The 15,097-nt window shown below is 44.2% G+C and overlaps 1 protein-coding gene across 5 annotated transcripts in view; it reads left to right on the forward strand.

The window, feature by feature from the left end:
* GTF2IRD1 (GTF2I repeat domain containing 1) overlaps nt 1-15,097 on the forward strand; it is a 138,860-nt gene that overhangs the window by 99,767 nt on the left and 23,996 nt on the right. For 4 of the 5 annotated variants that reach the window (XM_060258898.1, XM_060258900.1, XM_060258899.1 and 1 more), the window contains exons 11-19: nt 2,495-2,615; nt 3,385-3,422; nt 6,441-6,521; nt 7,055-7,144; nt 8,767-8,820; nt 10,181-10,246; nt 11,713-11,896; nt 13,087-13,145; nt 14,061-14,123. In XM_060258898.1, coding sequence (XP_060114881.1) covers nt 2,495-2,615; nt 3,385-3,422; nt 6,441-6,521; nt 7,055-7,144; nt 8,767-8,820; nt 10,181-10,246; nt 11,713-11,896; nt 13,087-13,145; nt 14,061-14,123 — 756 coding nt within the window. The remainder of the gene's footprint in view (nt 1-2,494; nt 2,616-3,384; nt 3,423-6,440; nt 6,522-7,054; nt 7,145-8,766; nt 8,821-10,180; nt 10,247-11,712; nt 11,897-13,086; nt 13,146-14,060; nt 14,124-15,097) is intronic. The other variant, XM_060258903.1, reaches the window with a different exon arrangement.

A 15,097-nucleotide genomic window follows, 5' to 3' on the forward strand; every position in this document is an offset into this window, starting at 1 on the left:
AAAAAAATGGGAAAATAACCAAAACATATAAAGCAGGCAGATAGAAATCTTCCTTATGCCACTGTGGCCACATAGGAGAAAGTAATTTAAAAAGTATGATGGGAGTAAGGCTTTATTATGACAGTTATAAATCAAGAAGCATTTTAAAATAGATGCTGAGCTGATACGATTTAGTATCAGGGGTATGTGGCATATGCAAATGAGTTATCCAAAAGAGTTGTGCTAATGAGCTTCGGCACCTCTTTTTCTACTAAATGACCCCTGATAACTGTCAACATTGATTTACCACTAAATCAATACAGAAGATATTTAAATGGTGGTTCTTAAGCTCAGGGCCAGTTCCAGGTTTGGGGGGTCTGGGCAAAGACAGCCCCCCCATTCACACATTCATATTCTCCCCCCGCCCCATCTGCTTCTGTGATTTTCCCTCATCTCTTGTGAGTTCCGTGCCACCTGTGGTCTCATCCACAACACCATGTAAGTGCATAACCTTTCCCCAAAGGTGCTAGGTGGCCTTTGCACCTGTAAGTGCTGTCACCATGGCCACCAAGAGCACTGATGCTGTGCACCACCCACAGAGCCTTTCCAGGCTGGACTGGACAGCATTTGCAGCCTGGAGTGAGGATGACAGAGCACATGCAAGCAAATGGGGAAAGGATGTGTATCAGAGCACAGTGTGTCCTGGATCCTGGCCAGCTGCCTCACCTGAAGGCATGTTGATGCCAGGAGGAGGAATACAACCTGTTGCCGAACAATACTTTAAACTGATAAGTGCCGAACCAGAACAGTGGAATGTTCGGGTTTGCCGAATCTTGCATTTTTATGTTGGGGAGAGGGAAAGGAAGCGTGGAGTTGCTCTGCAAGTCAGGTTGCATAAAGTACCATAAGTTTAAAAGTGGGTCCTATTTTGAAAACTGCTGTCAAAGTCAATGAGTTGGAGGGTTTGCACTTGTTCAGATAACAGGGGAGCTAAATTAAAAGTGCTCAACACTGTACTCGATGCCATTTTAAATTAAATGGTTCAATCAAACAATAGCGGATGACAGCTTTGCAAACTTACCCCAATCTAAGCCCATTGAAATCAATTTGAAATCCAAGTGCTTAGACACTGCATAGTACTTCTCTTAAGGAAGTCAAAGCCAGAGATGATGCTGTTAATTACAGTCTTCTCCTTCTCTCCAAGACAATGGCATGAATATCACGGGTGTGATGTTAAGGGAATTAAAAGCCGCCCTGAGCCACTTGTGGGAAGGGCGGGATACAAATCTTAAATAAATAAATAAATAAATAAAAAGCAGCAGTTTTGTAGGCAGGGAAATATTGCAGGTGGAATGAGTCAGGGGTGCTCTGCAGTTGGTGTTTAACCATCCACAAATGAATTTTGCCTTCCACATGACCCCAACGGAAGGGCTCTGACCCCTTAATGTCAAACAGGGCAAGGGACTGATAGTCAGGGGAGATGAAACCCTTTCCTGCCTCTTAACTCTCTGGCCCCAAGTTCAAACCCTGTTTCCCCACTGCTCAGCTCTGAAACCAGAAATAAGCCAGGCTGTGAGAAAATTACTTGGACAGTCCCTAGGTGGACCGCCAAACTCCATTCACAAATGGTAGGGTTGCCAGACTTCCAGTTGACATCTGGAGATCTCCCAGAGTTACAACTATGCATTCAGCTACCCACTTTTTACTTTTACCATCTGTGGGCGCACATTTGTAGAGTTTTCTGGAAGAGACTGTCAGCCTGTGCTCGAGGACTGCCATCAAATTATGTAGTTGTCTGATATTATATTGGTTTTTAACGAGATGACTGTTGTATACATTTTAACTGTATTTATTTTATTATTTTACTGTTTCTTGTAACCTGTCCTGAGGCTGCTGTGCAAGGAGGAGGGGCTAGAAATCAAAGAATGACTGACTGACTGACTGACTGAATGAATGAATGAATGAATGAATGAATGAATGAATGAATGAATGAATGAATGAATGAATGAATAGAAGTGGTCTCCAGCCAACAGGGATCAGTTCCCCTGGAAAAAATGGCAGCTTTAGAAGTTGGTTTCTATCTCCAGGAATTTCCCTACCAGAGCTGGTAATACGATCATGATATGGCCGTTTTGCTGGTGAATGGAATCATTCACACTCCTGAATTCTAAACAGATCAAAAGGAGTAAGGTCTTTTTGTTTCCCTTGGAATTTGATGCCTGGATCTCTCAAGCAGCCATTACTTCTGTCCCATACAGCTTAATCTGTCCCTAACTTTAAAACAAACAAAAAAAATTGTTAAAGAAAAAAGTGGAAATTATGTCTGGAATTTGGTGATAGTAAGTTGCCAATTATGTCTGGAATTTGGTGATAGTAAGTTCTAAATTCTGCCTCTGGGAACCTTTATTTTTTTTTTAATCCTTTCTTTTTCTTTTTCTTTTTCCTTTTCAATGTCTTGGCTTCCTCTGTTTCTTTACTTCATGCTGGCAAAACTTGACATCTCACCTGCACTCAGGAAGTAAATTTACCAAAGATTCAACAAAGATTGAGCCATCTAGCCCCTCTGGAGAAATTTCTCCTGAACCGCACAGAATGGCATTTCTTGATCTGGGAGGGACTTCACAGGCTAATCACAGGTAAGCTTGTTTTGTCCTGTGAATAAGCTGAAAGCCAACGTGGTGCAGTGGTTAATGTGTAGGACTGGAACCGGGGAGACCCTGGTTCTAGTCCCCACTCTGCCACAGAAGGTTGCTGGGTGTCCTTGGGCCAGACACTCTCTCACATAACTCACAGGAGGTATCACAGGATAGCCCAGGCAAGTCCGATCTCAGAAGCTAAGCAGAGTCAACCCTGTCTAGAATTTGGATGGGTACTCTCCAAGGAATACCAAGGACATGACACAGAGGCAGGCAATGGCAAACCACCTCTGAAACATCTCATGCCTTATAAACAAGTCTGGGTCAACACCTAGTGGTGCCTAACACTAATAACGCTAACTTCTGGCTGCTAAACAATATTAGGATCTCCTGCCTCTTCTATACACTGCCATATTATAATTAATTAAGTACCTCACAGGGTTGTTATGAGGGTAAAATGGAGAAGGGGAGAATAATGCTGTAAGCTTCTTTGGGTTCCCAAGAGGGAGAGAACCAGGGTAAATATCTAAATAAATCAATCTGATGTGGGCCCATAGCAGGCATCAGAGGTGTCTACCGGGACAAAATTACTCATCAAGTGAAGTAACTGTTCCCTGAAATGTTACCACTTTCACTTGAACTTTGATGCTAGGACATTGTTTGGACATAGCAACAAACCATGGTTTGACCCTTACCCAACGAATCTTGGGAGAGTCCTCACAACCCCTGTTTATTTGGTAACCAAAATATGATATTTTCCCTTTGTCAGGTCGGAAAAGTCCTCCGTTTCAGGAGACTGTGAACCAGGTAAGCCCAAACAAGTGTTGCTGTCTTGTCAGAAACTGCAAGGATAGGCAAAGAGGATGGACAGGGTTGCTTCTGCTACTGTACAATTAAATAATAGGCGCTTTCACGCATGCTAAATAATGCAGTTCCAAATCCACTTCAGCGGCCCTTTCAAGTGCATTTTGCCATTTCACACAGTATAATCCGGTTGCAGAGTGCACTGAATGTGGGTCGAAAGTGGTTTATTTAGTGTGTAATGATTGAGATTTGCTTGGAGGGTTTCTAGTCCTCATGATCTCTGGGTCTGAGAAGCACTGACTTTTGAAGAATATTATCTAATCTTTGGCTGGCATATTTGGCCCACTCAGTCTCTAGGCTGGCTGGTTGGAGACAGGAAGAAGATTCAGCTTGCTTGGTTGTTGATCAAGGAATTAGAAATGGTGTAGTCTGCAGCTGAATAACAAATTGCTCAGGCTTAGGAGCCAGGCTAGAATTAGCAACTTTATAGGGACAGATGTGGTCTTATTGGCTTCATCACCCAATTTCTACTGGGCTAGAAGGTGCACTGCACCCTGCAGCTGTCTGCAGTGGCAGTTCCATTGAGCTACTGAGTTCAAGCCAGGAGTTCCTTCAGCTTGTGAGCAGGAAGAGACCCGTTTTTGCTGCTATAATCTTCCACTTGAGAAACCTTTCTGCAGCCAGCGTCTTACAGACAGTAGTCTTGCAACACCACTTCTCCTGCCGACTGCCCTGCCTTCCTCTAGGGTGGCATATCCTATTAGCAGGGTCACAACCTGGCACTGGGCCACACAAGCCTCAATGCCAGGTCGCCTGGGGCAGACTGACTTCTCCCTTCTCTCTTGTGCTTCAGCCCCTGCCCCCCACGCTGCCACTGCCAACTGTAGCACTCTCTGAGCGTCCTCCAGGCAGAGGACACTCAGAGTGCTGCAAACAGTGTGTGCTCCCCAGAAACCCTCCCCCACCCCTCTCTGATGTTTGGAAACATCAGAGAGGGGCAGGGAAAGCTCCTAGCCAGCGCGCAATCTCAGTATTGCTCCCTGAACATCCTCCACCTAGAGAACGCTCACGGAGCGATACTGAGACTGTGCCCCAGCCAGGCAGGCTCCCCTAACTCTCTCTGATGTTCGGAAATATCAGAGAGGGTCAGGGAAAGTTCCTGGTCAGCATTTCCTGTCTCCCAGCTCCACCCCAAAGTCTCCTGGCTCCACCCCCGAATTTTAGTGGGCCACGAAGGAAGCATGTATAACTAACCAGGTCACAGGGGGGAAAGTCTGGGAAACCCTGCTCTATGATAAATGACTTTGATGCTAGGACCCTAAAGAAAGGAAGTTGTTGCCATGCTGAGGGATGCTGGCTTATGTTAGATAGATTCAATGATATAGTAAGCCAGGAATCTGTATTCTATTATAGCAGAGTGCTATAATAGGCTAAGCACAACAGAACTCCTTTGTTCTAAGTGTGCTAGCAAGTTACAGAGTTGCACAGAACCACTTGTCAGTTTCAAATTAGGAAAGAGTTCTTTATTTAGGGGATAGTAAATAGATAGTAAAGATGACAGATTGAGAAAGAACTATTCTAACTACCTAGGATGATTCTTTTAATATGCTAAAAACATTCCCATGATTCTATATACCAACTCACTGCCCACTTACATTAAGAATTGCTGCTTGCCATTCCCATTTTGTCTGATGAAGTCTGCTTAAGAGCATACGAAAGCTTACATTCTGAATAAAACTTCATTGGTCTTAAAGGTGCACTTGTCTATTGCTTTGTTCTACCTAGGATGGGTACAGATGCAGATTGCATCCTTGTACCCCTGGGGCCAAAGATGGAGAGCAACATGCACCTTATTTGTATGCGTGGGAGAAAGAATTTAGATCCTATCTCTGTCTCTCATCTTTACTATCTAGAATGAAGTTCCCTAAATCAGGGGTGAGGAACCTTTTTTCTGCAAAGGGCCATATGGATATTTATAACATCATTCGCAGGCCATAAAAAAGTTAACAACTTTAAAAAGTGCTCCGCTGAGGAAGAATGATTTAGGCCAGCAAAATTAACGCAAATAATTGTTTTTCTATTTGAAGTCATGTGGGGAGAGCCTAATTTTGCACACACACATCCAGCCCACCACCCTAGGTAAATGCATAGGTACAGTAGCATATTAGACCACATCCCCTAATATTAGCATGTTAGGTCACACACTCATTAGCATATTAGGCCACACCATCTGGGATAATCAAGTGCAAACTGAACTGTGACAGTAACTTTTCCAGGCCCTGCACCATATCTGGCCGGCCAGCCAGACCCCAGGGAGGCTACCACACAGTACATCTGGGCCCTGTGATCCCTGCCTGGCCCTGGGGAGGCTGCTGCACAGTGTGGCTGGGCCCCACGATCCTCACTGGCCAGCCAGGCTCCAGAGGGGCTGCCACATGGCTCGGTTCGGCCCAGCAATCCCCGAGGGCCACACCAAGTGACCTCAAGGGCTGTATACGGCCCTCGGGATGGGGGTTCCCCACCCCTGTCCTAAATAAAGAACTCTTTATTAGTTTGAAACAGATAATTGGCTTTGTGTAACTTTGACTTAGTTGCATACTCAGAACAAAGAAGTTCTGCTGTGTTTATCTAGCCTTAGTACACTCCGGTGCAATGGAATACAGATTACTGTCTTACTATACCAGCGAATCTATCACTTAGTTGGCTTTTAAAAAGAATTAAGCAGATCCAAGGAGGAGAAGTCCATCACTGACTATTAAGTATGTTACCTCAGTGGAACCTCCATGTTCAGAGTCAGTGCATCTCAGAATGTCAGTCGCTGGGGGTATAGAGGTCAAGCAAGGGATGCTTCCTTCATGCCCTACTTGTGGACTTTCCAGAAGTATCTCATTGGCTGTTCTAGAATGCAGGAAAGCACAAGATGATGATGGTGTAAGTGCTTCACTGTTCAGCCTCCCCTCCCCTCCCCTCCCTTCTCTTCCTGCCTTGTTTCTCATTGGTGTCCCCTCCCATTTTTTGTAGGCACCTCAGGAGATCTGGGAGGGGTAAAGCGCATCAAGATTGAACCAGATGATGTGGACATCATTCAAATCACCGTTTCAGGTAGAGCCAAAAAAAAAAAAATCTTACAGTGGTGCCAGCAAGTTTCAGGTAGTGTTTGATGATGTCAATCTAGGAGCAGGTTGTGGCATGCACACAGCCTAGGAGTGGGTCCATTATTGACTCTGCTACCTGGTAAATGCCTTGCCTTAAGCTTCTAGGAAGGAGACATATATGAGCCCACCATGTATTCTAAATTAATTTATGTCCATAAATGGACATTGTGGATGTATGTCTATAATGGGTGTCCTAAACCAGATCCAGGGCTTTTTCAACCTTGGCTCCAACCTGGTGGAACTCTTTGCCAGTCACAATTCAAGCCCTGTGGGACCTAATGAAGTTTTACAGAGCTTGCAAGTTAGAATTGTTCTGCTCGGCCCATGGTTGAGGGCAGCGATGGTTCTTCCATCTTAGATTGGCCTCCCTCCTTCCCCTTTCTTTCTTATCAGACAGATTTTAAGATACTGTCACACAGAAAAAGCCTGTGACTTTTAGCACTTCTGCTAATCATCTAGACGTTATTCTCTTCTTAACAGACCGATCGCCTGGTTCTGACGCATTACATGATGCGGTGACCAACCACGTGACATCGGAAGATTCCGGCTACATGCGTGATAGGCTGTCAGGTGATTGCCAGCGAGAAAGTTCAGTAACCTGGGTCTTGGGAGGCTAGGGCTCAGATCAGCCCCACTGTATGTGTTCAGTAGTTCTACTCAGGGCTTTTTTTGCAGAAAAAGCCCGGCAGGAACTCATTTGCAAATTAGGCTACACCCCCTGACATCACCATCATTTCACACAGGGCTTTTTTGTGTAAAAAGTCCAGCAGAAAATCTTTTGCATATTAGGCCACACCCCCTAACACCAAGCCAGCCGGAACTGCGTTCCTGCTCAAAAAAAAGCCCTGGTTCTACTGGCTGTTTACACATACAACTGGGAACATGAGCTTGTTTAGAATCTACTTTCCAAACCCATTTGAAGTCTTTTCTCCAGCTTTTAAGGAACCTTGTCAGAGAAACAGTGAAAGGTATGCTGTTGATGAAAGGTTTTGCCCAGAATCTTGTCACAAGACTTCTTGAGTAAATGCAAAAGAAGCTTTTAATGAAGACTCATTTAGCAAACATTTGTAACCTGTGCACACAAGACTACCTGTCTTGCCAGACTGACAATAACCAAAAGTCACAGTTCTTCAGATATAGGTTATAGGTTAACGGCCCATCAGTTCTCCTGCCTGAACTTCTGCTGCCTAAAAGTCTTTGAATTAATTCCCAGATCATGGTGTTGCTTTTTTCCAAGGTCACATTCCAGTTCTGCAGACATGTTTCCATTGGTACATATCTCTTGTTCCCAGGGAGATAAGATTAGTTTCAGGCTTCCAACAATAATTTACCCTCTATTGGGGCCCCATATTATTCTACATTACACTATAAACCTATAATGAATATATATATATAGGTTGAGAGCCCCGTGGCGCAGAGTGGTAAAGCTGCAGTACTGTAGTCGGAGCCCTCTGCTCATGACCTGAGTTCGATCCCAGTGGAAGCTGGTTCAGGTAGCTAGCTCCAGATTGACTCAGCCTTCCATCCTTCTGAGGTCGATAAAATGAGTACCCAGCTTGCTGGGGGGAAAGTGTAGATTACTGGGGAAGGCAATGGCAAAGCACCCCGTAAAAAGTCTGCCGTGAAAACGTTGTGAAAGCAACATCACCCCAGAGTCAAAAACGACTGGTGCTTGCACAGGGGACTACCTTTACCTTTATATATATAGGTTAATGAACAATGGTATTAAAATACAGAGTTTAATGCAATCATGAATATATGTGGATAGTTACATATGAAACAATACAGTTGGAAATATAGATGGGAATACATGAATATATGTGGATATGTAAGTTGGTATAAATAATTGTATGAGTATACAGGTGGATACAGGGCTTTTTTTGAGCAGGAACGCACAGCAATGCAGTTCCGGCTGGCTTGGTGTCAGGGGTCTGTGGCCTAGTATGCAAATAAGTTCCTTCTGGGCTTTTTCTGCAAAAAAGCCCCATACAAAACAATGGTGATTTCGGAGGGTATGGCCTAATATGCAAGTGAGTTCCTGCTGGGATTTTCTACAGAAAAAGCCCTGGGTGAGCACTTGTTTATGCTTTTAGTAACTTATCATTCATTGACAATGACAATACTAACAGAAAAACCACTTGGTTGTTTCTGGATCACAAATCTAAAATCCATCCATTGCTCTGTGTTTTCAGATAAAGGGCCCAGCAGTGATTTGCAACATGATGAGAAACCGATGGAAGGCAAAGGTGCGTCTAGCATAAAATAAGTGTCTAAAAGGTTTGCTTTGGAGTCTGAAACTGTGTATGATCCTTCTCTGTAAGTGTTGCAAAATGGGTGTTGCAGGGGATGTTTGGGTTTTTACTTTGGGGGGAGGGAAGCAAGTGGAATTGAGTGGCAGCTGCCTCCTCACATACAGATTTCCTTTGATAGATCCCAGTGGGCAGGTATGTTGGTCTGAAGTGGCAGAAGAACATTAGAGTCCAGCGGCACCTTGAAGACCAACAAAGTTTTATTCAAAGTATGAGCTTTCAAGTACATGCGCACTTCCTCAGGTACACTGAAATGGACGTTAACAGTTCATATATAGAGGGACAAATGCCTCTCATAGGTTAACAGCAAATTAGCTTACTAGTGAAGATGTTTTGACATACGCAAAAGGCCAAAGAGCAATAAGAAGCTAGGTTTACATGGTCATCATTTGTTGGGATTTAATTAATTAATTGTCCTTGTTCTGCAAAAACAAAATATTTTGACATATTTATTGCTACACTTCTTCCCTCCCCCCCCCCCCAATTAAATCCAAACCTGTTTTGAATTTATAAACTGTTAACTTCTGTCTCTATGTATCTGAGGAAGTGTGCATGCACATGAAAGCTCAGACCTTGAATAGAACTTTGTTGGTCATAAAGCTGCCCTCGGACTCCAGTCTTCCTTTGAATAAGGCCTTCCAGCAAAGGCTAGCTTGATCTCATTAGATCTTAGAAGCTAAGCATGGTTGGGGGGTATAATTCACAAATTCCAGATTGATGCAGCCTTTGGTATTAGCGTTTGTCTGCATAAACAGTTTTGTTGGACCTTTGAAAACTTAGCAGGTTGTCCTGGCAGAAGCTTTTGTAGACCCATTTACACTGCAATAAAAACTTGTTAAATGTTTACGGTGCCATGTTGGGTGATACCAGACAGCTGGTTTGGATCGGCTTCAAGCCATCCCAAAGAAAGCCGGCTGGAAATGGAGTGCCCCGGAGCTTACAGATGGCGCTCAGAAAAGGGGCGGGCCGTGGGCACCCAGGGAGCGTCTGGAATGCTCTTGCCTCCGATCCGCAGCTCTCTGGGCTCCTCCTGGCTTTGAAAGTGGTGCCTTTTTGAGCCGGGGCGGGATGGGGACAGGAGGCAGATGTGTGTGTGTGGATGCGCTTTTTTGGTCCACCTGCCTCCCGTCCACCGGGTAGCTTTAAACGCCCATCTGGTATCACCCTATGACTCCTGTGTTGCATCAAAGAAACGTGACTCTACCGTCTCTCCTTTCTCTGATGGGATGGTTGGTTTTTTGTTCTTGTTTTTGTGACTGGTATTTCATTATCGGGTTTGTTGTTTGTCATTTTCCAGATGGCATTAGTGATGTTTTAAGTCACTTGAGGAAGCAAGTCGAAACTTTGTTTAATACAAGATATGGTAAGTTGTCTTTTATTAAAGCTTCTTAAAGCCACATCGTTTGGTCCAGCGACGTGGACTAAACGTATACCACAGTCGCCTGTAATTTCCTTCAGTGTAGCTGGCATTCAAAGCTAGCTTGCCTCTGAGCATGGAAACTCTATCCCAAACTATCTTGGCTAATCAGAATATAAGAAGAGCCCTGCTGTATTAGATCAGTGGTCCATCTAGTCCAGCATCCTTCTTCTGCACAGCAGCCAGCTGGTTGCTTAACAATATTACTCCTACTGGGTCCTTGTTTAATTTTTCAGAGCCAATGTCTTCCTTGTTATTCCTTTGGGCCATGAGGAGGCAACCCTTTCCCTTCCCAGGCTGGCTCCTATGGCCCCAGATCAGGCTCAGATTTGAATTGGTTCTGGTAACTGGCTATAGCCACGCCTTTCCTAAAGAGATAGGAACCAAAATGGTGGCTGGACAATTTGACAGCACAGTAACGGGCTTAACATCACCTGGCCCTCCAGCAACGTTGTTCAAGGAAGAGGAGCAGTTGGGGCTGCTTTTAGAAATGCAGATAGGAAAAGACAAAGTCCTTGCCACTTGAGGTGATGGTTGACTTCCATTGCTGAGGTTGCTTAGCAACTACATCCAGGTTAGGGACTATATCTGCCTAACTCACAATCTCTGTGGAGACGATAGCCACAGTGGCATTAGTTTCTTCTGAGGGCTTCCCCACTCACTCAGTAATCTTCCAGCAATGCCGTGAAGAGGGGAAGGAAGGAGTTGGGGCTTTTTGGAGCCCTTGCTTTCTGTTCTTGAGGTTTCCCCATAATCCTTTCCTTTTGACCCACTTGTATTTTGGGTTTGAGCTCTGTAAGCTACTTTGGGATGCCAATACAGGGATGAAAGCTCTAAGTAAATATCCACTGCGGAATTGTTCTCCGAATCCTCCTCTCTGGATTACCTCTCTATGCTCATGCGTTGATTCCCCCGCCCCCACCATGACCAGTGTTCCTTCTAAGCTGAGTTAGCGTGAGCTAGCTCAGGTTTTAGCTTCTGGCTCACACATTTGTGTTTTAGCGCAGGAAAAATGGCCCCCAGAGCCAATTAATTTATGCAATAGCTCACAACTTTAATGCCAGTAGCTCATAAAGGAGAGTTTTTGCTCACAAGACTCTGCAGCTTAGAGGGAACATTGCCCATGACATGTAGAATATTTTAACACACACCACTGATGTACTTGTGTCCAATAAGGATGCAGATCAATGGTCCTTTCTGAGCTCCCACACTTCCATATCATTTATTTTATTTTACAGGAATTATAGTGCACCTTTCTGCCTTCACAAAGGCCACTAAGGCATATTAAAACATGCATAATAAATTAATACATTCAAACCACTAAAACCAACCAGAAAACCATTAAAACAATTAAAAACAGAGCTGAAATACAAAGACATAAAAATAACAGTAAAACTATGTTATGCTTGCAGCTAAAGCCATAGGAATTTCTGAGCCTGTCAAAGTCCCCTACTCCAAGTTTCTGATGTACCCGGAGGACCTCTTTGTCGTGGGCTTGCCAGATGGCATCTTACTCAGGCGACCCAACTGCTTTGGGATCGCAAAGCTTAAAAAGATCCTTCAGGCAAGCGGCAGCATCCAGTTTGTCATCAAAAGGTAAGGGGGGGGAAGCTGCTGGCTTCGTTTCTTGCCACGGCTCAGTCTGTAGGATACCGTCACCTCCCCTCTACATCAGGGGTCCCCACTCTTTTTGAACTTATCAGCACCTTTGAAATTCTGAGAGGGGGTGGTGAGTGCTGCTCCAGAATGCCTGCCACAGGAGGTGAAGCCAAACCCCAAAATGGCTCCTGAAGTAGGTGGAGCCAAATGTAATCCTTCCTTGTTTTGCCAAAAGAATTGCATGGCAACCATGCTGAACACGTGAAAAATGCTTTATTCAGAGTCCAGCCTTTGGTCTATCAAAGTTGGTATTATTTGTAGTTTGGCTGGAGATGTAGTCCAGCTGCTGAGATGACAACAAGGCTGGAGAAGGAACAGGTGGTCCTCTGCTCTTTAACACTGAATTTCCCCTCATGGAAAAGCCAACCTCCCTGGAGTCTAAGACCAGAACAAAGTTCCCTCTCTGGTTTGAGGAAGCTCAGGGCAACAGTCAGTCAACTCTGAAGGGGAAATGAAACCACATGCTGATTTAGAAAAACCCAGGAAAATCCAGTCATTCTCATCCACCAGTCTCTCTCTGAAACTGTTGTTGCAGCCATGGAAAACTCTTTCATTTGTTTGAGAGCAACTAATGAGGATTCTGCTTACAGTGGCCCCACTCACTTGCTGAAAGACTTGGTGGGTGCCTGGGGAAGTAAGGGCAGGTGCCACGTCGCTCGGCTTGAGTGCCGTGTTGGGGGACTTTGAATTACATTATGCTATAAAGTAAACTCTTCCTGCCTCGGCCACTAAGGGTGCTCATCCCATCTCAAACACTCAGAGATACCCCGGGTTGTTTGTTTGTTTTTGTAGCAGGAACTCCTTTGCATATGAGGCTACACACCCCGGATGTAGCCAATCCTCCAAGAGCTTACAGTAGGCCCTGTACGAAGGTCCCTGTAAATTCTTGTGTGGCCTAATATGCAAAGGAGCTCCTGCTACAAAAAAAGCCCTGGCACCCATGCACAAGGGAGACATTTGAAGAAAGTATTGCTAGCAAGGGAGCTCATTGTACATATTATCAAACTGTGAGGTCATTTCCTCATCTGGGGGAGCAGGGGGAATCAACAAGCTGGAAATGTAAGGTGTATATAAAATATATAAATGGGGACAGGTTTTTTTTAATTGTCATAATCCTTGCTTTTCAGACCAGAACTTCTTACGGATGTCGTGAAGGATACAGCTTCTGACAGCCCGGCAGCAATAGGTATATATATGTCTCGATTCCAAGGACTTCATGAAATGGACAAACCATTTGAAATGTAGAAAGAGATCTTCTCTCTCGCGCTGCCCCGGTTATCAGTATTTGAAACGGTAAACCCCCCAGGCAGGGACTTGACTGTTCCTGTCTGTAAAAGTCCAGGTTAGGCAACGCCTTTTCTGGTTGTGGTAAGGTACAAAACGCATCTTCCTGCTCCTCTCCTGCCCCCTCCCCATTTTCTGGGTTGCCTCATTTGAGACCTGCCTAAAGTGACTTGCAATAAAGATAACAGAAGGCTGCACCAAATGGAACAAAGAAATGACAAAAGGTAACAGTGCGGTGGAAAGGAAGTTTAATTTCAAAATATTAATATCCCAAGATTATTAATATTTTGAAATAAAAATTTCTTCCCACTGCTTCATTGTTTTGTCTTTTTGTAGGGAGCACAGGTGTGTGCCCTTTCTGCACACCATTTATAGGAGAGCTTTTTTTGTAGCAGGAACTCCTTTGCATATTAGGCCACATGCTCCTGATGCAGCCAGTCCTCCAAGAGCTGACAGTAGACCCTGTAATAAGAGCCCTGCAAGCTCTTGGAGAATTGACTACATAAGTTCCTGCTACAAAAAAAGCCCTGGGAGAGCAATTGGCAGAGGTAGTGACTCATGCAGCCCTTTATATGTACAAAAACAATAATATCAGTTTAGTCTCTTGGCAGTCTCATGAAACATTGTTTTGCACCTACCTGCAGGAGGATACTTTTAACTCTGCGTAATTGGAATGAATGTATTTAAGGGACGGGGGTCGGAACAGCCATTTGATCCTTTTTAAAAAAAGAAATCAGACTGTTATGGGGAGATAAAACAAAGTAAAATATATAAGAATCTGTCTCCTGTGCATTTCTTTTTCTTTCCTTGTTGGCAGCGAATGAGAGAGACTCCAGTGATCGTCTTGCAGAAGAGCCTATGAAAAGACCTGGATTTCATGGTAAGAATGGAGGGACCGATTGAATTTTCCATTTCATTCAGTTTTAGTATTGGCTTTGCATGTTTCTGTGGTTTCTGGAACACAACACGGTCATACAGACAAGGTTGGGTTGATTTGCATCCTTGGGGAGTGCCCCAAGGATACAGAACAAACCAGAGAACCAGCAAAAGGCCAGGTGAGAACTGAGCATGTGCTAGGAGGCATGGAATGTTGAGTGTGGTTTAGAGTCAGGAAAAGGAGTGGAGGGAGAGAAGGTAGTGGGGAAGTTGGCCTGGTCAAGAGTCTATAGAAGTTTGGGAAGGATTTGAGTGTGTGTGTGAAATTCTGCCTCCCTCCCTGTGCATAATCCCTTGCAAGCCCCAGTTTTCTTTTTTCCTAACTGAAAATTGCATGAACAATAAAATATTGTATTTTAGTTTAACTTTTTGGGGGGGTTGGTTTTTAAGAAAGAATTTTGATTCAGCTACTAAGCTGACTTAATAGCCAGGAACCATTCCTTTTCCTAATGCTTATGAGCTCAAGAGGCCATCCACTGTCTTTTCTCACTTATAAAAAAAGGCCTCTGAGAGAAACTTCATTATATCAGTAGTTCACTTTTGTAACGAGCCATTTGAAAGAAAATGATTAGGGTTTGTAGAATCTTACGGGATCAAGTGCCGTGTTCTACTGGAGAAAGTTTTCCTTCCAGACGTTTCGTTCTCAGCTGCGGAGAACATCCTCAGTGGCGTTGCAGCCGGAGCAGGCGCTCAGACCTTCTTGGCTGCTGTGCATTGAAAGAAAATGCATCCTTTGGATCTCAGATGTTTCATCTAAATTCCTTATCCAAGGGATGGTATATTTCTGTCTCAGATTGTTGTACAGAGAGCAGTATAACATTACATGAGATACTGATTCTCGCTGATTTGTATCACATAAACAATTGATAACTGATTTTTTAAGTGGTGTCTTCCCGTTTCCACTGGAGAAAGGGCATT

This window comes from Heteronotia binoei, chromosome 18 (assembly GCF_032191835.1).
Source record: "Heteronotia binoei isolate CCM8104 ecotype False Entrance Well chromosome 18, APGP_CSIRO_Hbin_v1, whole genome shotgun sequence".
NCBI lineage: Eukaryota > Metazoa > Chordata > Lepidosauria > Squamata > Gekkonidae > Heteronotia > Heteronotia binoei.